Source organism: Vipera ursinii (genome assembly GCF_947247035.1).
Source record: "Vipera ursinii genome assembly, chromosome: 11".
Taxonomy (NCBI): Eukaryota; Metazoa; Chordata; class Lepidosauria; order Squamata; family Viperidae; genus Vipera; species Vipera ursinii.
In genome coordinates, this window is record NC_139524.1 from 15,661,561 (window position 1) to 15,688,411 (window position 26,851).

At 41.4% G+C, this 26,851-nt stretch overlaps 1 protein-coding gene and 1 pseudogene across 2 annotated transcripts in view; both read right to left on the minus strand.

The window, feature by feature from the left end:
* The window catches only part of MYO5A (myosin VA), a 58,591-nt gene extending 33,377 nt beyond the window's left edge, over positions 1–25,214 (minus strand). Inside the window, exons 1-14 of the mRNA XM_083371008.1 lie at positions 24,985–25,214; positions 11,036–11,146; positions 10,517–10,688; positions 8,153–8,297; positions 6,762–6,918; positions 4,928–5,071; positions 4,507–4,588; positions 3,708–3,815; positions 2,799–2,905; positions 2,105–2,370; positions 1,685–1,766; positions 1,280–1,420; positions 697–822; positions 285–368 (exon numbers count right to left, since the gene is read on the minus strand). Of these exons, the coding sequence (XP_083227134.1) occupies positions 285–368; positions 697–822; positions 1,280–1,420; positions 1,685–1,766; positions 2,105–2,370; positions 2,799–2,905; positions 3,708–3,815; positions 4,507–4,588; positions 4,928–5,071; positions 6,762–6,918; positions 8,153–8,297; positions 10,517–10,688; positions 11,036–11,146; positions 24,985–25,011 (1,752 nt within the window). The 5' untranslated portion in view covers positions 25,012–25,214. The remainder of the gene's footprint in view (positions 1–284; positions 369–696; positions 823–1,279; positions 1,421–1,684; positions 1,767–2,104; positions 2,371–2,798; positions 2,906–3,707; positions 3,816–4,506; positions 4,589–4,927; positions 5,072–6,761; positions 6,919–8,152; positions 8,298–10,516; positions 10,689–11,035; positions 11,147–24,984) is intronic.
* On the minus strand, positions 17,267–19,847 carry LOC310645735 (large ribosomal subunit protein uL14-like; annotated as a pseudogene). Its single transcript has 3 exons — positions 19,813–19,847; positions 18,085–18,514; positions 17,267–17,349 (listed from the first exon to the last, which is right to left on the minus strand). The product of its transcript is annotated as a large ribosomal subunit protein uL14-like (transcript).
* Positions 25,215–26,851: the final 1,637 nt, after the last annotated feature.

A 26,851-nucleotide genomic window follows, 5' to 3' on the forward strand; every position in this document is an offset into this window, starting at 1 on the left:
TTTCCAAATGCCTAGAAGTCTGTAAGCTTCCAAGAAAGGTAACACAAATTAGACAAGGAAGAGGAAAGTAACCTTCCTTTCTGATTTTAATTATGCATTTTAAGTTTCCTAGAATATGATCAGGGAGGAGTAGATTGTCATGTTGCACCCTATTCATTGCTGTAACTGGTTAGATTCATATCCTGCTCTTCTCTAAGAGCTGAAATCAGAAATGGACGACAGTTCAGTCTTTATAGGATTGTGATGGTAAGTGAAGTGGCAGGGAAGATTATTTCAACACTAACCTTACTTGATTTGAGAACGTTGATCTGTTCTTCGTAGACAGTATCCTTGTTTTTTTCCAAAAACCCTTCGCACTGGTACTCCACCTGGAAATACAAATATCTAATTTTTACAGTTGCAATCGGTGGCACACAAAGATAGGTATACCTAGATAAGCACAAATGTCCTCTGTTTTATGAGAGTTCCAATTTCAGGTTTAAGTTTAAAAGCTTTGCCAAAGTTTGACTGTGATAGTTAATAAAGGAAGCCATCACACTCAACGCAAAGCATACTTGTTTTGTTGAATTGCTTGCCAAACATTTTCTGCCTCAAGAATTCCTCCCAATGACAACTGCAAAAAGATCCTTTGATGGACCGAGACGAGTAACAAGAAAAAAGTAATACCCACATCAGCCAGGAAACAAAATCCCCTACCTTATCTGCAAAGTGTTGAATAATAAAAGCTCTGTTGGACAATCGAGGTTTCTCAAAAAGTGCCGTCTTTTTCAAGTGAGTATTGTATAATTTCTGGGCCCAACTATTGTCTGATCCTTTAGGCATCTAGAAGGGAAAGATGGAGAGATGAATTCACATTTCTGGTGGGAACACAGCCATGGGGGGCGGGGGGAGGAACGGGACAATAATCACAGGAAAGTTATAAATGGTGCCATTGAAAAAGAAGAAATATTCTCTTTTTTTTCCTGTGCAGGAATTTTGTAACATTTTTAATTGGCTTTTAGTGCTGTCCACAGGGGAGCTGCCCACCCCTTCTATCCCAGAAAGTTTAGCAAAAGAGACACATGAAATGACACCGAGCAAAACTCAGCCACTGCATTCAAATCCTGGGAATGGAAGCTTATGGATTGAAGGAGGCATGCGAATCCCAGAACAGGCAAACCGTGCCGAACGAGATCCAAAAGACGTCACACTAAGCTGGCGAGGATATAAATGGGTATTTTAACTCTTCCTACTTTTGTTCTGCAGAAATTCTTCTACAGGGGAAATTTGGATGACCTACCTTGCATTCCTCATCCAGCAAATCCAGAATTCCCATTTTGGCCTCGATGAGGTTAATGCAGGGCTGATTGTCGTAGAAATCAATCAAGGTCCAAGGAATTTGTTCCCGCATGTATTCTTCTTGCTCCAACTTAAAGACGTGCTGTGTGAGATCATCATCAGGGTGAGATTACAGTACTGACTTTGCATTTGCGTTTTTCCTGGGGCTTTTAACGGTGATACAGAAATTGAAATGGACAGCCTGTTTTACCGGATGCAACAGATTAACCTAGCTGTCCCTCTAGAAAATGACAAATGATAAAAAGTCCTCCTTCTGAACCACTAATCCAGAAAATCTAATTATCAACTGGGTAATTAAGATGTGGGTGGATAGCATTACACCCAAAAAACCAAATTTCTTACTTACCATATTGAACTGCTGCTGCAATTTCTCATTGGCGTAATTTATACAGAATTGTTCAAAACTGTTGATCTCAAATGTTTCAAACCTGAAAAAGAAAACCAACTTACAGCATACCTGAAAAGTATTCAAGGAACAGTTTCACAGCTGAGGTCTAAAACCTTCAGCTGAATTATTACCGCTATATTAAAATGGAATGGAAGGGCCAGACCAAAAAAACAAAACCAAAAAAAAGGTTTATTCAACGTCTACATTCCTAGCAGGAAGAAAACAGTCCTTCACGATGTAAGCTACTCTGTTTGATCTATTATATAATCTGATTCTATGGAACCTCAAGATATTGTTTCAGATACTCTTATCATTTTTGACCTCACCGCCTGAAATCACTGCAAGGGTAGCAAAAATCCTGAGACGGAAAGCACTCACCCGTAGATGTCCAATACGCCAATGAAAGAATGCTGTTTCACAGTTGACTGCAAAGTTTTGTTCACATGTTCTACAATCCAGGTAAAAAGGTTGGCGTAGATATGTTTTGCAAGAGCATCCCTAGCATTGACAGCCTGCAGCTTGGAAATTGGCTTGATGTAGGTCTCCGTGGCGGTAGAGAGCTTTCTGTGGCAAAGCCAATGCGCCATCTGTTCGTATTCCACTCCCATGAGTTCGCAGAAGATCCTGAGGGGTTCGTGTTTAGGCTACAATGACAAAAATCTCCTTAGAGTTGAAAACAATACCTACATACTTCTAACAACTCAATTAAAAATTTTCAAGCAGCCAAAAGTTAATGAGAAAGGTTTTACGCCTTAGATCAGGGGTCTTCAAACTTGGCCCTTTTATGACTTGTGGACTTCAACTCCCAGAGTTGAAGTCCACAAGTCATAAAAGGGCCAGGTTTGAAGACCCCTGCCTTAGATTTAATGAGAAAGTTCTTCCATTTGGAAAGACATAATTTGAAGAAAAATGAGCAAGAATCTAAAAAGAAAAAAATAAATATAGAAGAGATGGGGAAAATGCAGCTTATCTCCATTTTGGCAAGACAACTACAAGACAAATAGACAAGGAAGAGTAGGGAAGTTAGAAATGTCAATGGGATCGAGAATATTTAAAGTATTTTGGAACTTACGGGTATTGTGCAGCTATCGGCATCTCGAGATGTGAATGACACATTCCCTAAGTGAAGAATGGCAGCAAGGATTTGGAAAATTCCCATCTGACGGGAATCAACAATGCCTGTTGTATTGGGGAAGGGAAGCAGGGGGAAATTTTAAAAAAAGTTTTCTTGAATAACAACACCCTATTAAGTACCTAAACAAGAAGGATACAAGGTACAATTAATAATAAGGTAACTATTCATCATTGAGTGGGGGAGTCACCCTTTTATTTTTTTACCAGAAAGGCAAGAACTTACAGCCACATGCAGACTGCATTCAAACTGCAGTCTCCTGTTTGGAAGAGATGTAAAATGATTTTTTCTGGCATCATAAACTATAAATGTCCCTACATAATCGCCCCTTGATATCTGCCTTCTTACAAATGGTTTTTATGCTAAATCTTATGCTAATTATGCACATTCTTGCATAATTACAGCAGACCACCGTAGCATTTTTACAATTCAAAGCAATGCATCAATACTTTTAGAAAGGCAAAATTTTATCCTCCAGCGAGTTAGATGCCTTTGGTGAAAGAATGGTGAGTTTTGCACCAGGAAATAAATGCAACAGCCTTACAGTGCTTCAAAATTTATTTCTGCCGGAAAATCAGCTGCTCTTAGTATCCCTGCAGAGTTTTAAGAAATCCCAGCTATTTGTAACTGAAGCAGATATCTGCTCCTCCCCCATTCCTCTTTGGTGCCTTTGAGATTTCAAATAGTAGTTAGCAAGGTTGTACTCTGCAACCTATTAGGCTCAGTAAGTGGAACCTTCTCTTAAGCAGCTATTCGTCCTTTTAAGTTTTTTTTTCTTTTTGCAAATAATAATATACCACATTGGCGGAGTTATCCTAAGTGAAGCACTTTGAAGAGTCGCATGCTTACCTAAAAGAGTGCAAGCCCGCCGAGTGTTAAGCATTTCCTTAGCGTCATCAATTCCGTCAATTACTGGGCTGCCCCCTTGTTTTGTATAGTGAAAATAGTCTGCATTCCCTATTTGGACAAAAACAAGATTATTTCTTAAAACAAAATGCCGTGATGACTTTCATGCGACAGGCACGTAACTGCAGCCCATTTGAGAAGGCACTATTTGTTCACTGGTAAGAATTTATACCCCTTCTTTGCAAAGTTCTTTAAAATTCAAAAAGATTTTGTGGAGATTCAATGCAGTCAGAGTGATCAAGCAAATAATGATTCCTCTTAAATTATTCCTGACCATGGTAAAATATTTGTAATCTGAATAGCAGTAGTTTTGCTTCGTGTTTATACATGGAAGATACATGGCTATTAATAGATAAGAGGGGGGACATGATAGAAGCCTTCCAATATTTGAGGGGCTGCCACAAAGAAGAGGGAGTCAAGCTGTTTTCCAAAGGGCCTGAAGGCAGGACAAGCAACAGAGGGAAACTCATCATGGAGAGAAGCAACCTGCAACTAAGGAGAAACTTCCTGACAGTTAGAACAATTAACCAGTGGAACGGCTTGCATCCAGAAGTTGTGGGTGCTCCAACACTGGAAGTTTTTAAGAAGAGACTGGACAGCCATTTGTCTGAAATGGTATAGGGTTTCCTGCCTGAGCAGGGGGTTGGACTAGATGACCTCCCAGGTGCCTTCCAACTTTATTATTGTAAGAAAAATACTTTGTAAACGCCAAATTGTAGTACCAACAGATACCGATACATACCCAATCGCAACGCTTTAAATTCAGGTAATGCTGCAGAAGCACAAAGCTGATAGAAGATATGGTAATTTCTCTCTTCTTCTGCCTTTAATACAAATAGATTATATTTGATGTGAACCAGTTGGCTCTGGGCGACCACACAGACAATTCTGGGAGTTGAAGTCCACAAGTCATAAAAGGGCCACGTTTGAACACCCCTGGACTAAAACAACCCATAATTTGCCCCCTTCCATTTTCTTCCACTGGTTCTTGAGACTCCCCTCTGGAACAACAGATGTAGAGGCTCTTTCTTCCTTAAATTCACCATTTCCACTCTGGATTGCAAAAGGGGAAAACCAACCACATCCCACTCCAGATGTAAGCCATCACGCACAGATTTGTCCCCCAACTCACAATCAGGCAAATAAGGCAGAGTCCCCTTTACCTGGAACACCACTCTTGATTTTTCGAGGAGGTAAGTTCTCATGTTAGCCCCTGTGATTCGATACCGTTTGTCGAAACCGATTTCAATGTACTTCCCAAAGCGACTGCTGTTGTCGTTTCTTGTGGTTTTGGCATTGCCAATAGACTGTGGGGAAGGAAAGAGGACAGGGCCAGAAATGTTGAGACCCACTCCAATTATAAGCAATTAATTAATTAATTAATTAATTAATTAAGGGCCTCTTTCTCACACACATGGGAGTGGATGCCTCTTCTACGACTAGGGCTTTCTGAGAAGACATGTGCATATTCCAAAAGAAAAAGGGACTACATCCAAGTTTGAAGACCCCCCTGGACTACATCGTGCTTGAGAACTATTCTTTTAACAGTTGCCAATTTTAATCCATAACTTAAAACCCGTATTGAAACGTGAGGCCTCTACCCCTAATTTAATCTGTACCGTGTCTCCAGTTAACATAGTCAGATGCATACGATATTACTAAGCACAAACAAGACCTCTTTGTGTAGACACAAATAATTGTTTTACTAAAAACCACACAGAAGATAGCTCTCCAACTAGCCCAACAGACCTTCTTTCAGAAAATGGGTTTCATCATCCATACATTTTTGTTAACAATAACTGCATGTTAGTGACAGGGCAGCACACCCACCCACCAACTTAGACTCTTTCTTTCTAAGACTGAATCAGAGGTTATTTGGGAGACTGAGGGTGGAGGATATCTTTAGAACAATGACTTTATTTGTATGTCACCAGGGATATAGTGAAGGGATGTGCAGAGAGTCAAAAAAAAAATCATAATGATGCATGTTTTAAACCATGCTGACTCAGGAATTTTGGTAGTTAAAGTCCACAGGTCCTAAAGTTGTCATAAAGTTGTCCTATCATGTCAGGATCGTTCTACATCTAGAAGGAAAAGTGAAAAATGCTCGCGACATGCCTATTGGTTAGTACGCGTTTTATTGATAAATGCTCGGTAAAGTTGCTCGCAAAATTCCACACAGCACGGCAAACCAGGCAGAATTACCTGAGCTCTGAATACATCAAATACACCTCTGACAAAGCTGCATTTAGGGCCACCTCCACTTTTGCTTTGAGTTTCAAGAAATGCTTAAAATAAGAAAAAATAGGTTTTAAAATATTCAAGAAAGGGGGAAGTTGGATTTAATCTCTCAACAGATCTCCTGAATGTCCTACTTATCTTCCCTCTCCATCCATTTCTCTCTTGCATTACATTTTTAAGGGCTTCCCTCATTTTCCTGTTTTCCTTCAAAACCTGCCAGTCCTTAAAAATCCAAATCAGTTACAGACAGTCCTTGACTTACAGCAGTTCAATTAGTGACCACTCAAAGTTACAATGGCACTGAAGAAAGTGACTTGTGACCATTTTTCACACTTAGGACCACTACAGCACCCCTGCGGTCATGGGATCAAAACTCGGACGCTTGGCAACCGACTTGTATTTATGACGGTTGCAGTGTCCTGGGGTCACGTGATCCCCTTTTGCGGCCTTCTGACAAGCAAAGTCAATGAGGAACCAGATTCACTTAATGACCGGGTTACTAAGTTAACAACTGCAATGATTCACTTAACAACTGTGCCCTATTGTAAAATAGGGCAAAATTCACTTCACAAACGTCCCTCTTAGCAACAAAAATTTGGGGCCCCATTGTAGTCGTAAGTCCACAATGATATGTAATACCTGATATATAATCCAGTATGGTTGAAGCAGTCAAGGGGAAACAAATCGTCCAATGGCAAAAATTGTTCTCTAATTTAAAAAAAAAAAAAGGGAACACCACACACATTCCGGTCTTACCTCCATTATAGGATTGGAAGCTAATACTTTCTCTTCAACGTTAGCTTCACTTGCCGACCCGCTCACTGTGGCAAAGTACCTCATGGCGTATTTGGCAGACACGGTTTTCCCAGCTCCTGATTCCCCGCTTACAATGATGGACTGGTTCCGTTCATCCCTGAAATGGAAGCAAAACCATTGAACAGAATAACAGAGTTGGAAGGGGCCTTGGAGGTCTCCTAGTCCGAGGGTAGGCAACCTTGGCTCTTTTGTGATTCATGGACTTCAAATCCCAGAATTCCTGAGCCAGCCACGCTGAGGGGAAAGGGAGAGGTTTCCAAGCTGAGCCACGCTGGCTCAGGAATTCTGGGAGTTGAAGTCCACAAGTCATGAAGGACCCATAGCTCCCCCATGATGGCTCAGGAATTTTGGGAGTTGAAGTCCGGAAGTCATGAAGGAGCCAGAGTTCCCCCATGATGGCTCAGGAATTCTGGGAGTTGAAGTCCATGAGTTATAAAAGAGCCAAGGTTGCCTAGCCCTGTTCTAGTCCAACCCTCTGTTCAAGCAGGAGACCCTAGACCAGGGGTCAGCAACCTCGGCTCTTTTATGACTCGTGGACTTCAACTCCCAGAATTCCTGAGCCAGCATAGCTGGCTCAGGAATTCTGGGAGTTGAAGTCCACGAGTCATAAAAGAGCCGAGGTTGCCGACCCCTGCCCTAGACCAAGGGTAGGCAACCTTGGCTCTTTTTTGACTTGTGGACTTCATCTCCCAGAATTCCTGAGCCAGCATGGCTCAGCTTGGAAACCTCTCCCTTTCCCCTCAGCATGGCTGGCTCAGGAATTCTGGGAGTTGAAGTCCACGAGTCAAAAAAGAGCCAAGGTTGCCTACCCCTGGCCTAGTCCAACCCCCTGCTCAAGCAGGAAACCCTGTAACTCATAAACCTATCATTTAGATTGTGTATGAATGCAGGGAGTCCTCAGACGAACGATTACAATGTCTGTTGCTAAGCGAGACAGTTGCATGAATGTTGCTCCATTTTACGACCTTCCTTGCCCCAGCTGCACAGTGAATCGCGGCAGGTGTTTACTTGGTACCGCGACTGTTAAAAGAATCTGACTTCCCCACTGACTTTGTCAGAAGGCTGCAAAAGGGGGGGTCACGTGATCCCCATCAAAAATGTGAGCCGGTTGCCAGCATCTGAATTTTGATCATGTGGCCATGGGAATGCTGCAATGGCTGTAAACGTGAAAAGCCTTCACAGGCCATTTGTTTTCGGTGCCACTGTCACTTCGGACGGTCACTAAACAAATGCCGAGGACCACCTGCGTTGGACTATATTTATCATGACAACAGCCCCCTTCCTTCCACAAACCTAGTTGGTGGGAAGCCGACACTCCTCATCCTACAAACCTGGCCATCTGTTTGTATGCCTCCTCGGCCACAGCAAAGATGTGGGGGTCCATGTCCCCCATATTTTGGCCACTGTAGGCATTGATGATGTCTTCGCCATAGATAGGCAGCTGCTCGTAAGGATTTATGGCAACTAAAACTATACCTAAAACAAAATAACAACAAAGACATGGTAAAGCAATGGAGATTAATTCAGGAATGATTTAGCCCATGTGGAACTGCAACCACCACAATAACGATATGTTTTCCTTTTTAGCTTTGTCAGTGTATTGGCTAAGCCAGGGGTCCCCAACCCCCAGCTCCGTGGAGCGGTACTGGGCCATGGCATGTCAGCAACAAGTCCGCACAAACCAGCAAAGCCCATCCGTGGGATGCAGGTAGCACACAAAACCACGTACTCTCCGGTCCATGGAAAAACCTCTCTCCACGGAATCGGTCCCTAAAGGTTGGGGACCTCTGGTCTAAACAGAATAACTGACATTATATGGAATGTAACTGAGTGGTTGTCTGTAGGAGACTCGGCTTCCAGCATGAATCATGGTTGACTGAAGACATCTCCATGAACAAGCAGAGACTGTGACCATTATGAACAATGAAGGACAGGCGGTTAGACCAGTCCTTCGAAGGAGTGAACAGGAGGTCACTCACAAGTGCTCTGAAGGACAACTCTTCACGAGGAGACCATAAAATAGCCATTTCCATGAGTTTGAGGACCAGGAACCAAAATCTATGTTCCCAGCACAACACAGCCTTTGATAAAGATGCTTTAGGAAGGATACTAAGCCCGCCTAACTCATTTTCTAATAACATCTGGAAATGTTCAATTTAACCACTTTATGGACATTAGAGACCTTCAAAAGAGTGAATTTAATTTGATGCCTGATGAACTTTTACTTTCTTTGGATTTTAAAAAAAAATTAGACAGGGATTTAAGAATTTTAAAAATATACAGTTGGCAAAAAAGCAAAAAGATTTTAAGTTCTGATCAGATTGGGAGACCAGAGAGATTTGGAATATTGGTTATTTTTGCTGTTAGAGTCAAAAAGCAGGCATGTAATTAAACTGCATACTCAAGAGAGAGGACTAAAAAGGAACTAAACCCATATTAGGAGGCTTGGTGAAGGTTACAAGTGGACACTAGAGGGAACTAAAGGACCAGGCAGAAAAGAATTAAAATGGCTAAGACCACTATTGCAAATACAAAAGACAAATAAAGAATACTTGTGAAGAATAGGATGAATCTATGGAGAAGGGAAAAGGCATATGAAAAAAAGTTAAATTTATAGCTTCAGTTCAGTTTGTCACAGCGTTGACAGAAAGTTTATTAACAAATTTTGCTTAAATCTTTTCCTAATTCTCATGCATTTTTAAGATGTTCCCATTTTTTAAAAGAACTTCCCTTGTTGCACCAACTTATAAGAAACTGATGAAAGATCTATAAGTGTGTCACGGATGCAGAAACTGCATGCACACATTATCTCCACAACTGAAAAGTCATGTGTTCTTTGCTTAATAATCACACAGTAAAGTTTAAAAAGGGACGCGGTGGCTCAGTGGGTTAGGACGCTGAGCTTGTCGATCAGAAGGTTGGCAGTTTGGCGGGTCGAATCCCGAGTGCCGCGAAGCAGAGTGAGCGCCTATTACTCGTCCCAGCTTCTGCCAACCTAGCAGTTCGAAAGCACGTAAAAATGCAAGTAGAAAAATAGGGACCACTACGGTGGGAAGGTAACAGCGTTCTGTGTGCCTTTGGCGTCTAGTCATGCCGGCCACATGACCACGGAAACGTCCTCGGACAAACACTGGCTCTTCGGCTTTGAAATGGAGATGAGCACCGGCTTCTAGAGTTGGAAACGACTAGCACCCATGTGCGGGGGAACCTTTACTTTTAACTTAAAGTTTAAAAAAGCATCTAACAAGTTCAGGTAAGCTTAACGCCTGTGTATATCTGAAAGTTATCATGTCTATTCTACAAACTTACTTGATACCAACCTATGCCAAGACTGGAAAAACCCAGTCTTTGCAGCATTGTGGTTTTACACAACCAGCAAAAATACAGAGGTTTCATGACTTTAAAAAAATGCTCAGGCCCCTGTAGTTGTGAAAGAAATTTTATACACTTTTTTCAGAACTGCGTGTTTTTTTTTAATTCCTGGCCTGGAATGTGCCATTTACCTACACCAGGGGTCCTCAAACTTGACCACTTTAAGACTTGTGGACTTCAACTCCCAGAATTCCCCAGTCAGCCTCTGGCTGGGGAATTCTGGGAGTTGAAGTCCACAAGTCTTAAAGTGGCCATGTTTGAGGACCCCTTACTTACACTAATTAGGAATAACATGAAAGAGACTTCAGAGGGTCTGTGCTTACCGCAATATGTATAAATGAGTTTTGAGTCTATAAACCGAACTTTGAGATTGTGGAGAACAGCAGGTTCATGAAGGTAGCTGAGTGCTGTCAGGTCATTTTCACCCACAAGTATGTCTGGATTTCGCAAGGGTGGTAGGTCCTTAGACTTAGCATCAAGTTTATATTCAATATCCTAAAAAGATAACATAAATTATACTTGGAGAATTTTTTTTTAGTTTTTTCCCCACAAGATTTATTAGCTGTGTAAATTAAAAGGAATCGTGAGACTTCCTAAAGATACGTTTTTCTATAGCAGCTTACAAACTTTTTCTCAAGTTGACTGTTATGGTATATAGGTAGTACATAAAGTACCTTTTAAATATTATTTATTTTATTTTAAGGATACTTTTAAGGCCAACTGGAAGACTTTGGTAGCAGGTGATGCAAATTCCAAATAAACAGGGTCATATCATGAAAGTAAAGATTTCAGAATCAAAGTATAACAAACCTTGCTAAATATAATGGTAAAATTAACATTACCTTGCCATCCTCAAGTCGCAGATGTAGGACTTTGTCTCCTGGTTTATAATCTTTCAAAAGTTCTGCCGACTTCCACACTAGTTCTGAATCCGGTATCCAAATCCTTGCATACTAAAAGACAAAAACAATTAAAACAGTTATCTTTTTTTAAGGGATTTATAATAGGGAGCATAATCACACTTATCAACTAGCATTTGCAGCTCTTCTTTCAAGTCATTATTACGTATTTCCGATCTTTTGCTCCCTGAATTAATACTAAATTTGGCCTCCCCATTGGCTGGACAACACTCCACCTATGTCAACAACAACAACAAACTTGGAAGGGACCTTGGAGGTCATCTAGTCCAACCCCCTGCTCAGGCAGGAAACCCTATACCATTTTAGGCAAATGGCTGTCCAGTCTCTTCTTAAAAACTTCCAGTGTTGGAGCATTTACCGCTTCTGGAGGCAGGTTGTTCCACTGGTTAATTGTTCTCACTGTCAGGAAGTTTCTCCCTAGTTCTAGGTTGCTTCTCTCCTTGATTAGTTTCCATCTGTTACTTCTTATCCTACCTTCAGGTGCTCTGGAGAATAGCTTGACTCCCTCTTCTTTGGGGCAGCCCCTGAGATATTGGAAGGCTGCTATCCTGTCCCCCCTCGTCCTTCTCTTCATTAAACTAGACAATTCCTGCAACCATTCTTCATATATTTTAGCCTCCAGTCCCCTGATCATCTTTGTTGCTCTTCTCTGTACTCTTTCCAGAGTCTCAACATCTTTTTTACATCATGGTGACCAAAACTGTATGCAGTATTCCAAGTGTGGCCTTACCAAGGCATTGTAAAGTGGTATTAACTCTTCACATGATCTTGATTCTATCTTCCCAAGGACCTTAAAAGGCCCCAAGCATCAAGCCTCTTGGAGGGTCTAAGAAACCAGGTTTCTTAGACAGGCAAAGCAGGTCCTTACTTCCCAGATAAATACCTTTAAAAGATTCCATCTTTCTCTTACCAAACTCAGCGCTACATCTCCCCTCAAGCCCAGTTTGCAAAGAAATTGAACAAGAATATGTTGCACTGCATATAGGCAACAAGCGAAGTCCACAACAAAATATATCCACCCCGTACAAAAGGCAAATTACTTAAAGGCCCAGAGAACATTAGCAAAGGCAAGTAGGATAAAACCCACAGAAGCTCTACTTTTCACTCTCTGTATTTATTAATGGATATTAAAACTCTTTGGGAGCTAAAAGACATATGTACTGAGACACATCTTTTGGAGCTAAAAGGTTTACTGAAATATGTCTTAACCTTTCTCTGGGAATTTTGAAACAAAGAATGGCAGGAAGGAACTAAGAAGTTAAAACCTTTCTAAAAAGAAATTGCAGTCCCTGCTGTTACAGAGTTTTCTGCTTGCTGTGTGCCAATAAAAAGAACAAAATCTTAATTACTATAGGGTACACAGACTTTATAAATTAGCTGGCATCCAAGGCAAGTCTTATTTACCTACCCACAGGATCAATACTACACGTGATAATCGTAGGAAAGTAACATGAATGTGGCAAATATGTTCTGTTTTTAACATATTTATTTTTCTTTTGTCACCAAAGATAAAACACAAAACAGGAGGGGGGAAAAACGGGGGAAAAATCCAAGAAACATCTAAAATGCATGTGGGGCCTTACATCTCTCCCTCAAAGTCCTACTCGCTTGGACCATTGCTAATATTAGTTGCCAATCCCATTCTCACCAATAATCTAAGGCAGGGGTCCTGAAATTTAGCAACCTCAAGACGTGTGGACTTCAACTCCCAGAATTCCCCAGGCCAGCAATGCTGGCCTGGGGAATTCTGGGAGCTGAAATCCACACATCTTGAAGTTGCCAAGGTTGAGAAGCATTGCTCTAATGCCAGAACATTGGCATCTTGTGCATCTGCTGGGAAAACCACCACATCAACCAGTTGCAACAACAAGGACCAAGGGAACACATCTCCATAGTAACTAGACAGCCAAAACCCTCTGCGCCTACTTAAAAGGAATATTTAAAGGAATAAGATCTACCGTCAACAGATGCCTATGCCGTTTACATGTGCGATTTTGATCACCTGTGTTTCTGTGTTCATATTTCAACCACAGCCAAAGAATCCTCTTAATAATTAAGCCACAGAAGTTGGCTGAGTTGTGATTATTTTCTCTTATTTAATCTGAATTTCAACCAATTCCAACTGAGAGAATCAAACGTATGTTTATATCGGGCAAGATGTGTATAGTGCATTCGGCTTGCTTGGGTATCAATGTCCTTGGAAAGAATTTGCAAAGTTTTTGCTTCAGAACCTAAGCCGAAGAAATAGCTATAGAAATATTTTTAATATTGTTGTTGAATTTTTTATCCTGTCAGTTTTATATACACATAACTCAAATGACCAAATAGCCACTGAATAGCACCGATTCCCCCCCCCCCACCAGACTTTAATTGTGGTCTGCAATAGAGAAGAAAACAATATATATTTTCCTGAAAAAGCTCCTCAAAGAATTGGGTTTTTCTTTAAAAAGTAAAAAAAAAAGGAATGTTTTAAGGTAATAACATCCACTAGAACTTCAAGCAGTCACTTCAAGAAACTGCAATTTCTTAACTGGCAGAAGTATCATACAGGCTTGAAAAAGCTCCTCAGTTATCTCATGGAAAGAGAATTTGGTATGAATAACGGGATTTTTTCCCCAAAATAATTAAATTGCATCCACAGTAGTATTCTTCACGAAACCTCTATATGTGGAGATTACAAATCCTTGGAACAACCAAACCTTTGATGTTTTTCAACTGTAATCACATTACATTTTGATAAAAAGAGCTCTTGACAGAATCCTGTTCCACAGAAAGAGTAAGAGTGTTAAAAACAAATTTTCTTGCGTTTCGTGATCTAATCTAAGATCATATGAGCAAATCATCAGACCAAACAATCAACCAAAACATTCACATCATAAGACTCACTTGAGGCATGGATCTCTCAAAGGCACCGGTGGTGAGTAAAAATAGGTATTTTTAAACTCAAAAAGAGGGTTCAAAATGCTTCTCAAGTCTTTTTTTTTTAAACACACCGGAAGAGTGTAAGTGCATCACTATTTTTTTTTTAAAAAATCATTTTGGATTTAAAAGAACAAGAGTAACAAATGCAACCGAATAATATTTACCATTTGTACTCAATAATATAGGTACATTGTTAACATATAAAAAAAACCAGGACATATCAAGAAACGTTGTTAGAAAAGCAGATTATGTATTGTTGGCTACTCAATTTCAAGTACAAGCTATTCAAGTCAAAAACAGCATTATCACAACATTTCATACCAAATTACGGTAAGCATGAATGAATACTTTGGTAAAGCTTTTCCTGGGTTTCAGCCAATCTCTCCTTTTTCTACTAGCAATGCATTTTTGGATCGAACCCACTGGATCCAGCGTCTATCAGGAGTAATGGTGATTTCAGCTTGGCTTCTTGTCTCCTTGTCCAAATTATATTGTTTTTACACATTCCAAACATAAATTCCACAACAGTATCAACCTTGGCATCATTTTACACAATGTGTAAATACTAGTAACATGCTTACAGCTATCAAACCCCTTCCCCCATTTTTTTGACTTAATAAATAGGCTTCCGAAGGCAGAATCCACCTCCCTGAATGTTTTTTGGGAAGTCAGCTCCCCCCCCAAAAAAGAGAAGGAAATATTAAAAAGGGTAGAATATTATATTTCCTCAAAGGATCTTAAAAAGGCAGATAAGCATGCCCAGTTTTTCTTAATAGCCCCACGTCTCCCTCTCCCATGCAGAAACCAGCTCTGTAGAAATGCAGATATCATAATCCTTTCAGAAAGACTGGCACCTGGAAGCTTAGCGCTGATGGGATTAGAAAGACAAAGATCCCTAGAATCAACAATCCCTCACACCAAAAAATCCAACAGAGGACATAGCCATCAGCCATCAGCCCCAGGGAAGCAGGATATGACCTTTGGGACATAATAGGATTAACCCACCATCATCAGAATACCAGAAAGGCACACTCAAGACTCAGGTCAAAGTTCATGCCACAGAAACAACTCCAAACAAAAGCCCAAGAAGGTATAAAAACCCACTATTCCCTACTACAAGTGGTCAGCTTTCCCTTTCTGCCTGGCTCTCCTCTTCAATAAACTACAACCTTCTTTCGAAAGCAGTCTCCATTTTGTTTATTCCCGGCTTGGACTGGACTCTGATGAAGATTTTTCTTTCAACAGTTTAATAGAAATTAGGTCATTTGGAGGCAAAGAACACTACAGGAAGTAAAGAAGACAAATTTTGCTCTGGCAGCGACAAAATGTCAACGGGGCCAGTGTGGGATAGAGATTAAGGCAGTGTTTCTCAACCTTAGCCACATTCAGATATGTGGACTTCAACTTCCAGAATGCCCTACCCACCCCTGCTGGCCTGGCATAATTATGGCAAAGTGCTATCTCAAAAACCTATTTCTGGCTGAAACAAAGAGTTGCTATCCATCAGTGATGGCACACCCTTGTTCAGATTGCAACGGTCAGAAATCTAGCTTGCTCAGTTTGCAAGAACAGGAAGACAGAAGAAGATTAGCACATCTGTACCAAATTTAGTCGAGAAAAGGAGGAAGAAAAAGCTAAGCAAGGCAACAGGGGGGAAGGTTTTAACCCCTCTGTTCACATTATTGAGCGCACTGTATTACTTCAAACTGCAATTTTAAAAAAGTCTTTAAAAAAAAACACGTTATTTTGCTGCTTTGCCACCTTAACAGGAAGAAGACTGTATGCAGACTTATATCTAGAAGTTTGGCAATAGAAAAAGCAAAAAATGAAGCCCCACAAGGAAGTCACATTACAATTTAAGCTGCAACCCTTTTAAAACGGAGAACACCCATTGCTGATATTAATTTATTCTGGGAGCATTCCGGACTGCCTTATTTTCAATGAAAAAAAACAAACAAGGTGTATGGTATAAAAAATGATAAGCTATTAGAAGAAACATTTTTACCCTCAGGTCAACATTAGAAACTAAAACCAATAAACAGAACTATTACATTATCATCACATTTTCTTAGATAATTTAGGAAGAAACTTTTGTCAGATAAAAACTTGCTTTGTTGTCCAACGAGAAACCTGTCCAGTTTGAAGAAGCAATGTTTTCTCTTCAACCGTTAGGCAGCAGAAACCTCAACAAACACCCAGACAGAACTCTACGATATCATAAGACTGGTGGGTGTCTCTGTAAATAAGTCCCACTACACTGAGCAGTAATTACTTTGCAATAAAATGTAATATAGTTTTTCCCTAACTGGTGCTGCCCACTATCTTTAAATACTGCAATTCCCATAACATTCCATAAAATTAGAGCAAACGCACTGCAGGCCAGCAATCTGAGCCAAATACAGCATTCCGAATTAATAGTGAAAAAAACAGCATCCTCTTTCATTAATATGAAGTTAAATATGTAGCATCGTTTTTTTGGAAAGAATCAAAGTATTTTAAACTTGCATGCAGTATTAGTCTGCCAGTCTGAACTGGGAGACGTCGTTTCAGAATTATTCCAAAATTGTCAGTTTCCATAGATAGAAAAAAAAATACAGTTCACCTTTAGAACACTCAAGACCCACATCGACAATGAATACAAGTCATAGTTTGATCACTAAATTTACACACCAAAATATACTATTCTCTTCCATTAAACCTGCACTCTATACTTTCCCCATAACATGCATAAATATTCATCCCCTTTGGGTGCAATCCACCACAACAGAATCAGCCAACGTCTTCTGCAACTTTAAACAGTGCTGCAATCTGGGCAAAGAGGTTATGATCTCTGAATAAAGAGATCTTGAAGTAAATCCCACCAGTAAGAACAAGAAGGTAACTTACTTGGATGTACATATGACTCAAGCTATCCACTGTTTTCCAGTATTCGTGGTGATGCAAACTTCTGCTAATCTGGGCAGCAATCATGGTCACCTTAGTAAACCAGACATAGGACCTACTCCCTGCTGGCTGCTAGTAAGCCATGCATGAAGTTTGAGCTGTTTCTATCAGTGATACTATCCGCTCTCAAAGCTACGTAAGGATCAACTGAATGACAACTATGTCAGATTGCTGGATTCTTTCCTTGCCCAAAAGTTCCCCAGCACAAAAAGCAAGAGTTTCCTCTCTGTGCCTCTCGGAAGAACAGAGAAATCCCACTGTCTTGTGAGAGTCATCAAATGCTAGCATTCAAAAAAACATTGCTCCTAGCGATAATTTGTTTTCACCATTCAAATTAAGTTGGCGGCACTGGGCCTTTTGTTCTTCCTCCTCTAGAAACAGGGAGATTAATAGCCAAAGTATTAATATTCAATAACCTGCCTTAATCTTGGCTTCTTGCTCACACCCATTACATGCTGCCGCCACCACCCAATTCTGCTCTCTGTATAATTAATTCTGCTGTATTGCAAGCCATTTCATTTAGTGGCCTTCCCCTCCACACTGTTAAGGGGACAGGAACCTGGAAATGCTTTATGCTCTTTTGGCCATAGCCATCTCAGTCTGGAATAGCTTGCTTCTTCTCAGGGTTAACTTTCTGCTAAAATGGTGTTTTTCCAAACAAACTTTGTAATAGAGAGGGCTATTTAATAAGCTAGCATTGCAGGCTCCACCAATAAGTTGGGGACTGTATCACACGGCGGGGCACTTGAATCAAGCTACAGCTAGAATGAATGGACCTCATACATTGTATCAAGCCTTGTGTAGTGTGCTTAGCCTTAGGGGCTTTATTGAGCCCTGGTGGTGCAGTGGTTATAATGCAGTATTGCACGCTAACTCACTGCTCGCTGACAGCAGTTCGATCCTGACTGGCTAAAGGGTGACTCAGCCTTCCATCCTTCCAAAGTCAGTAAAATGAGAACCCAAATTGTTGGGGGCAAGAGGCTGACTCTGGAAATCGCTTAGAGGGTGCAGTAAAGCACAGTGGAGCGGTATATACATTTAGGTGGTATTGCTATGGGGGGTGGGATTTTGATTTTTACCAAGAACAAAATATATGTCTGTGATACCTGCATTATTAGCAATTCTAGGCATAGATCTGCACAATCTTTGGCATCAGGACCTATGCTAACTAGAGCCTTTCATTTCTCCTTTGTTATTTACTATCACTCCGGCACTGTCTTCAAAATACAACAATACCCTATCTTTCCCCCCCCCCTCCTTTGACAAGGCTGGCTGCACCTTCTTTCTTAGCTTTGCTCGCCTTTCTTGACAGTAGCCATTACCATGTCCCTCACATCAACAGCTGGTAGCTACTCAGCTCCCCCCCCTTAATTCCTTTCACTGAGATTATGTACATATTCTTGGCTTCTGCATTATCTGCAGTTGGTAATAGCTTCCACAGGAGGACCAAGTAAAATACCAAATTTTGCACCAGATCAACCACCGTGTCCTTGCTTAGAGAATTTAGTTTTGGATTTGCGAACTTTTCCATCATGGCTAAATGGAATTATCTCACTTAATGACCTAATCTCACCTCCCTTGTATCTTGTCTCATTTTATTGCATTTTACTGTGGTTAATGCTCATGTTTGATGTGGTCAATTGACTAATCCAGGGGTGGGGAACCTTGGCTCTTTTATGACTTGTGTACTCCAACTCCCAGAATTCCTGAGGCAGGATGGCTAGCTCAGGCATTCTGGGAGTTGAAGTCCACAAGTCATAAAAGAGCCAAGGTTCCCCACCCCTGGACTAATCAATAAAGTTTATCATATTGTATCATTATAGCTTAGTGTTATGGGAATCTAGCAAAATGGGGGTTAGTCAATACATCACGGTAAAACCATGGGTTGTGGCAATCATGGATTAAGGCCAACAGTAAAACAAGCCCAAATATTACTATGATAATTATACACTGCCCTCAGACGCTCTGCAGGATGGACAGTCTCTACATTTTATAAATAAATATATCTTTCAGATATATCTTTCAGAGCTTGCTACAGACCTAATTGCTATTATCCACCAACAGCTTGATGGCATCAGAGTACATGTTTCTACAGGTAATTCTTTTCGATGTATATCAGTAACAATGGTGGTAATAACAGACATGCAACCTATGCTTGGCTTCAGCATCCTATACTTTTGTAAGACTCTTATCTTTATATGGGAACATAACAAAAATTTGGAATTTCCCTTTTCCTTTAAAGCACTCTATCAAATAATCTTGCAAAGTACTGATTCTTGGAGGGACTGCATCAACAAGGAAAAGGGAGGGTTAGTGGTTTGGATATTTGAGCCTATTCAACAGTTAAAGATTAATCACCTGCCACACCCAAAAGTAAATTAATTTGCTTGAAGTGATAAAGAGGTTTTTAAAAATAAATGCTAATGTATATTGTTAAAGTAATGCTCAAGACACATGCTACAAGGCTGGATTTTATTTTTTTAAAAAAGGCTCTTTAAACTGTTAAAAGAGAACCTTCACATGGATATAATCTATGCACAGAAAGCAGATGTACTGTCCACATCATGCTAAAAAAAAATATTGGCCCACTTCCTGGCAGTCATGCAGCAGACGAGAAATTCTAGCTGTCAATTTCACAGAACATCAGCTGATCAAAATACATCCTAGACGGAGGTGTGGATTGTGTGATTCTCTACAGAAAATACGTTAACATGGAAGATGTTCACACGAGCAAGACATTATTGCTATCACTTGATGAGGCTCAAATCGTAATGTTTAGGGGTTCGCTCTGATTAACATATTTCAAAATGAGGCCTTGATCTGTGGAAGCGTACCTCTTGAAAGGGTGCTTGCAAATATTCACAGCCATGAGGATACTTGTTCCAAAGAATTTCGGTGAAAGGGGAGGCAATACATCCAGACTGATTTCTTGAAGTTGCAGGTTTTGGTCTGCCCAGCATATATGAATAAACATTTCCTATGAAATGCCCTGTAAATCAAGATTATTTCTTCATATATAAAATGCTGCCTCTCATCGGTCAGCTCTGCCCATGCTCATCATACTTTCCTTGGAATAAACTGCACAGTGAGACAAATTGTTATCAACCAAAATGACAGGGCTGGTCTGCATGGCTTTCTTTAGAAAGGAATGGAAGGAAAGAGGGTTTTTTTTTTCTTTAGAAAGAAATTGTAACTTCAACTTGTCAATCTACCAACACGCTGATTTACATTTGTTAAACTGGGTTCACACACCATTTCTCTAACTGCTTGTTTCTATTCTACCTGTTGCTGCCATTTTATATAGCTAGCTCCTCAGACCATGATGCTCAGCCATTAAAATGTGGCTCTGCACCCAGGTCTGGGGTTACAATGGACAATGAGCCTTTGTTAGGTTGTGTTTTTTTGGTTGGTTGATTTGGGTATAAATTTAGTTGTTTTAGCCTTCCAGATGTACACGTTTTGTATTTGGTCTTTTCTGGATACAGCCACCCAAAGTCCTTTGTGTGGTCTCAAAATGTCGTCATCATCATCATCACCACTGCCAGTGCAATACCCTGGAAACAGATGAATAGAGGAGAAAGGAGAACTAGACAAAAATGTCTTTGTCTACAAATGTCCTGCTTTCATCTCAGCCATAAATATTTTCCTTATTTCAGACATTTTCCGTCTCCCAAATCTGATCTTAGATCTTAAGCAGATATATAACTTCCCTTGAAATAAATAGGCCACCCTGGTCAGCTGAGCTATAACATCTGGTTAAAGAAACGCCTAAAGCTCAGAACACAATTTATCCATTGCCCCACTATAGCTATGCTCTAAATTCCAGGCCATCAGGAATACTACATTCATTAAGGTTTCCATGCAAATGTCCTTAGGCCAGGGCCAGTAAGATTTGGATGCTTCCAGGCTATGGAAATATAGATCCCGCCTCATTCACTGAATTTTAAAGAGGGGGAAGAAAAGTCCAGGAAACATTTTCTACAACAGTTTTTTGACTGTTTCTTTCATCTGCGCACCAATAGAATAGAATAGAATAGAATAGAATAGAATAGAATAGAATAGAATAGAATAGAATAGAATAGAATAGAATAGAATAGAATAGAATAGAATAGAATAGAATAGAAGAGGGACGCGGTGGCTCAGTGGGTTAGGACGCTGAGCTTCTCAATCAGAAGATCAGCAGTTTGGCGGGTCGAATCCCGAGTGCCGTGTAGCAGAGTGAGCGCCTGTTACTCGTCCCAGCTTCTGCCAACCTAGCAGTTCGAAAGCACGTAAAAATGCAAGTAGAAAAATAGGGACCACTACGGTGGGAAGGTAACAGCGTTCCGTGCGCCTTTGGTGTCTAGTTATGCCGGCCACATGATCACGGAGACGTCCTCGGACAAGCACTTGCTCTTTGGCTTTGAAACAGAAATGAGCACCGGCCCCTAGAGTTGGAAACGACTAGCACGCATGTGAGGAGGAACCTTTACTTTTCCTTTTAGAATAGGGAATGGGAAGAATAGAATAGAATAGAATAGAATAGAATAGAATAGAATAGAATAGAATAGAATAGAATAGAATAGAATAGAATAGAATAGAATAGAATAGAATAGAATAACTCACAATGAAATTAAGTGCTGTCTACAGTGCACACTACACACACGTAAAGACCACAAATAAGAACATACATTATATGCACACATTCTTGACATCCTTCTGCATCTGCCTCCATGAGAAAATCCATTAAGGAAAAAAAAGATGTAAACTTCTCTTAACGGTAAATTCACAACCAGGCAGCTGAAAATATTCTTTGAAATAGAATATATGGTTGCATATACTTCCCAACACAATCTATCAAATCCACGTGTGTTATCACAGAAGGCATCTACGTCGCATCCCCATCTACTTGGGTGCAAACCTCACTGAACAGACTTACTTCTGACTAGAGACTGGTCCGAGTGCTAAGTGGCTTGCCATATTTTCAAAATAAAACCACCCTATTCCACTTTCCACAGATCAGCACCATCTGTCACTTAGTGAAAGCCAGTGTCACAAGTAGAGAGATTTTGTTGCCTTGCTACAGTATTTAGGGGATTTTCACTTGATGTGGTTCCTGTTTTTTATGTTGAACTGCATTAGTTCCAATTTATGTAGTCAAAGAACAAAAGCCTGGCTGACTAATGAATGGAGTCAATTCAAGCTAAAAGACTGCAATGTCACTCCAAATGAAGTGACTGGGAAATTTATTAGGTTGCACAACCTTCAGGCCTTTTGAATTGGGTTAAACTCACATGTATTTTTTTCAAAATGAGCCAGTTTAGGGTAGTAGTTTAAGCCATTAGAAAAGAAACTGGGGGAAATGTGAGTTATAATCCCGTCGTAGGCGCTAAACTTTCTGGATGCCTTTGGGCCAGTGGCTCCCTCTCAACTCTAGGAAGAAGGCAATGGCAAGCCATTTCCAAAAATGTTGCCAAAAAAACTCATGGACATGCCCAGGCAGTTACTAGGAGTTAAGACTGACTCAAAGGCACCTCCCCAAAAAAATCCTTTTCAAAAGGGGCAAAGGAACAAGTAAAATAAAAAGGTGATCTGATTCACACTAGTTAACTAAATTGTAATATGCTAATGCAAAATGAATTAATGTAATGCACATCCCGAAAGAAAAAATCAAATTGCCATTTCTATATCACCATTTTTTAAGGCTCTGAAATTCTCTAGACAGCAGAAAAGCAAAAATACTAACAGAGGAGTTTAAGAGAAATGTAGGCATCTAGAGATGAACACATTAAGTTGCAGCACCCTGGGCCATCGCTAAATCCATCTCTTGAAAAGTTAACTGTTCACACGTTTTAATTTCTCATAACTGCATGAATAAAAGAAGCACTCAGTCACAGCTGCCATTGACAGTCACAGCTGCCACCTTAACTTTTTTTGAAGCACCCTAAAGACCAAGTATTTTTCTTATTGCATCGAACAGATGTATATCACCAAAATGTATGGAACAAGAGAAAGAATTGCCCCCCCCCCAAATAAAGAATGGAGAGCTCCAGGAAAAAAAAAGGAAATAAGCAGGTTTTACCTGCTTAGAATAATTTCTGTTTTAAGATTTGCCTAGATTATAATAGCAGCCAAGCAATTTATAGCACGGAAGTCACAACCTTGTAGATGTGAAATATTTTTTTTTATCAGCAGTAACATCAATCTCTAATCATTCCCAGACACAACCTCTCACTAGCTGTACAGTCTTAAGAAAATAAAGCTGCCACTTTTACCACCAAGAACAAATAAGAAAATATTACAATGACATTGCAATTAGGCAAAGATTTGCCAAAATTCTATCTCCCCAGCCAGCCTGGCTATTCAGAGAACCTGGTTCACCAGAATAGGCCTTCTCTAAAACAGCCCCCACCTTATGGTCGACAGTATTTTCATCTCAGTAATATTCGGAGCTCCCAGCTTGCTGCAATTCTGTAAGCAAATGAAAGCTGGTTGAACATGGTTTCGGTCCCACATGACTGACAATGCGTGCTTGTGTTATCTTTGCTTTTCTTTTGTGGTTAATTTTGGGGTTTTTATATTAAATTGGAGGTAGTTATTTAATGTCAGCTTTTTCTTTTCATTAAATGGTGCACAGTACACCACCCAGTGTCTTTGGGGAACAGGCAGTGTCGTAAATACTGTAAATAAGCAAACACAAATATGATTCACGCTTATGTAGCAGAATAGACAGTAGTTCAAAGAAGCCTTATTATAAACAAAAGACAGCTTTCCATCCATGCGCTGATGAAGCAGATTTTATTCCTCCTAGACCTAGAGCCTTCTTCGCTGCCATCGTAAAAGAACAAAACAAAAAACCAACAGCTAGTTTTTCTGATGCACAAAAATGATGCCTTTTCTTAGTCTTTGTAGGGCAGTGACTTAAAATTCGCACCCCCCCACCCCCCACCCCCGCTGGCAGGGAAAGGGAGGGGGGAGGAATGCCGAGGCAGGGCCTGCCAAAACTGCAAAAGGCAGGTGTGAAAGTCCTAAAACAAGTTTTCCAAAGGGCTATCAAAGGGGTGGCTCCATCCAACCCCTTTCCTTTGCATTTGCCGACAGAGACAGCCATAGTGATGAGACAAAATACATGGAGGACATGGCAGATTAAGATGCAGGATGTGAAAGATGCTGCAGGCCCAGGTGGCCTGCCTGTCTGCCTGACGGCCATGTCAATCCTTTTTGCATTTCTTTTTTTTTTTTTTGGGGGGGATGCAATCCAAAATTGAGCACCACACAAAGCAAAAGAGCCAGAAAATGTGTGTTTAAATGTGTGTTTACACACACACACATATACACACACACACACATACATATATATATGGCTCTTTGAGCTCTCGGGCCCAGGCTGAGGAGAAAATTATTTTAATTGGGTTTTTAATAGCACAGGGTTGATTTAATATTTTTTAACTTGGTTTTTAACTTTTGTATGTTTGATTTTAACTCCCTGTAAACCGCCCTGAGTCCTCAGGGAAAGGGCGGTATATAAATGCAATAAAATAAATAAATAAATACACACACACACACACACACACACACACACACACACACACATATATATATATATATATATATATATATATATATATATATATATATATATATATATATATATATATTATATTATTATATATATTATTATATACACACACACACATGCACATACATATAAAATACATCTTATTTAAATATACACATATAAAATACATTTAAGTGCACATGTCTTTCACTGAGCACCAACCTAGGAGACAATGTAAGCAAGGACGGGGACGGGGGGGGGGTCCTTTCCCTACGACCGAGACTCCTTTCCTTCCCACCCCCTCCGTCATAAAGAGACTCCCCCAGTCCTCCCCCCACAAAAAAAAGGGGGAGTCAGCCGCCACCCTTTTGGGGACGCTCGCCCCCCCCCCGCTCTCCCCGCGGCGTTGCCAGGCAACCCCCAACGGCCACCCGGGCAGGCCTGGCCGCCTCCCGCGCGCGTGCCTCACCTTCGTGAAGAGCTCGGAGGCCGCCATGGTGGTTGGTGGAGGAGCCGCCGCCACCGCCGCCGCTCCCACCCGCGAGGCCGGCGGCGAGGTCGGCTCTCCCGCCTCAGGGAAGGAGGGAGGCGGCTACTGGCTGCCTTCGGCGGGAAGCGGCTGCCGAGCCGGGCGGGCCATGTCGCTCCCTGGGATGCGCCGGGCAGAGGGATGAGGAGATGCGGGCGGCCCTCGGCCGCTCCCTCCGCCTCCCTCCGCCTCGTCAGGCATGCTGGGTACCGGCGGAGGCGCCCGAGCGTGCGCGCGGCCCTTCCTCGGCGGTGGGGTCCGGACGACCGAGACCCCCCCGTTCCCTTCAGGCGGCGGCCGGGCCAGAGGCGGGGGTGGTCGCGGGGGGTCAGGCAAGGCCGGCTGGGCCGCCCTTTTGGGGCGTGCGGGGCTGCAGAAGCAACCCCCTCCTCCCTTCCAGACGTTTAAAAAGCAGACCCCCTTCATGTGAACGGAGAAATTGAAAAAGAGGGTGCAGGGAAGAGCAACGAAGAGGATGGGGGGGGGGGGTTGGAGGCGAAAACATCCAAGGAAGGGTTGCTGGAATTGGGTTTGTCTAGTTCAGGGGTAGGCAACCCTGGCTCTTTTATGACTCGTGGACTTCAACTCCCAGAATTCCTGAGCCAGCGCAGCTGGCTCAGGAATTCTGGGAGTTGAAGTCCACGAGTCATAAAAGAGCCAGGGTTGCCTACCCCTGGTCTAGTTTAATGAAGAGAAGGACGAGGGGGGGACGTGATAGCAGCGCTCCAAGGTTTGAGGGGCTGCCACAAGGAAGAGGTGGGTCAGGCTGTTCTCCAAAGCGCCTGAAGGCAGGACAAGAAGTCCCAAAGGTGCTTTTTCACGAGGCAACTGGGCTATGTTTTTCTTGGAAGACCTTTCGCTTCTCATCCAAGAGGCTTCTTCAGAGCTTGAAGAAGCTTCTTGGATGAGAAGCGAATGGTCTTCAAAGAAAAACAAGAAAGTGCTGGTTGCCTCCTGAAAAAAGCATCTTTGGGATAACTATGACCTGGATGACTGAGAATCTCCATAGACATTGAGCAGGACAAGAAGCAACGGATAGAAGATAATCAAGGAGAGAAGCAACCTGAAACCAAGGAGAAATTTCCTGATAGAACAATCAACCAGTGGAACAGCTTGCCTCCAGAAGTTGTGAATGCTCCAACACGGGAGGTTTTTAAGAAGAGACTGGACAGCCATTTGTCTGAAATGATGTAGGGTTTCCTGCCTGAGCAGGGAGTTGGACTAGAAGACCTCCAAGACTAATCTGAGTTACAGGTTGCCAGGGACAGATTATACAAGACCACAATTGAGCCCAAAATGTTTATTGCTAAGGCGGTGTTTTGTCCCATTTTACCACCTTTTTGCCATAGTTCACCGTAGTTGTTAAGGAAACTGTATAGTTGTTAAGCCAATTTGGCTTCCCCCCCCCACCAACCTAGTCTGTGGGAATACTTGCCAGTTGTCAAGCATCCAAATGTTGATTATGTAATCATGGGGAGGCTGCAATGGTTGCAACTGTGAAAACTGGTCATAAGTCATTTTTTTCAGTTCAGTTGTAACTTTGGTCACTAAATGAATGTAAGTCAAGGACTACTTGTAGAACCTGATTTAGCCATTATAATGGCTGTGTTGGGATAATTGGGTTCGCTTCCTCCATCCTCCTAAACCAGGGATCCCCCAGTCTTTAGCTTGTTGAGCCATGAAAGTGTTTAGCAGGATCAAGCCATCATTAAATAAGCCACACACATACATACGCACCCATTGTACTGTTGCTTTTTTGGGTTAAGTAGTCGCCAAGTAGCAAAGTCAACCCTACTTAGCTTTTTCA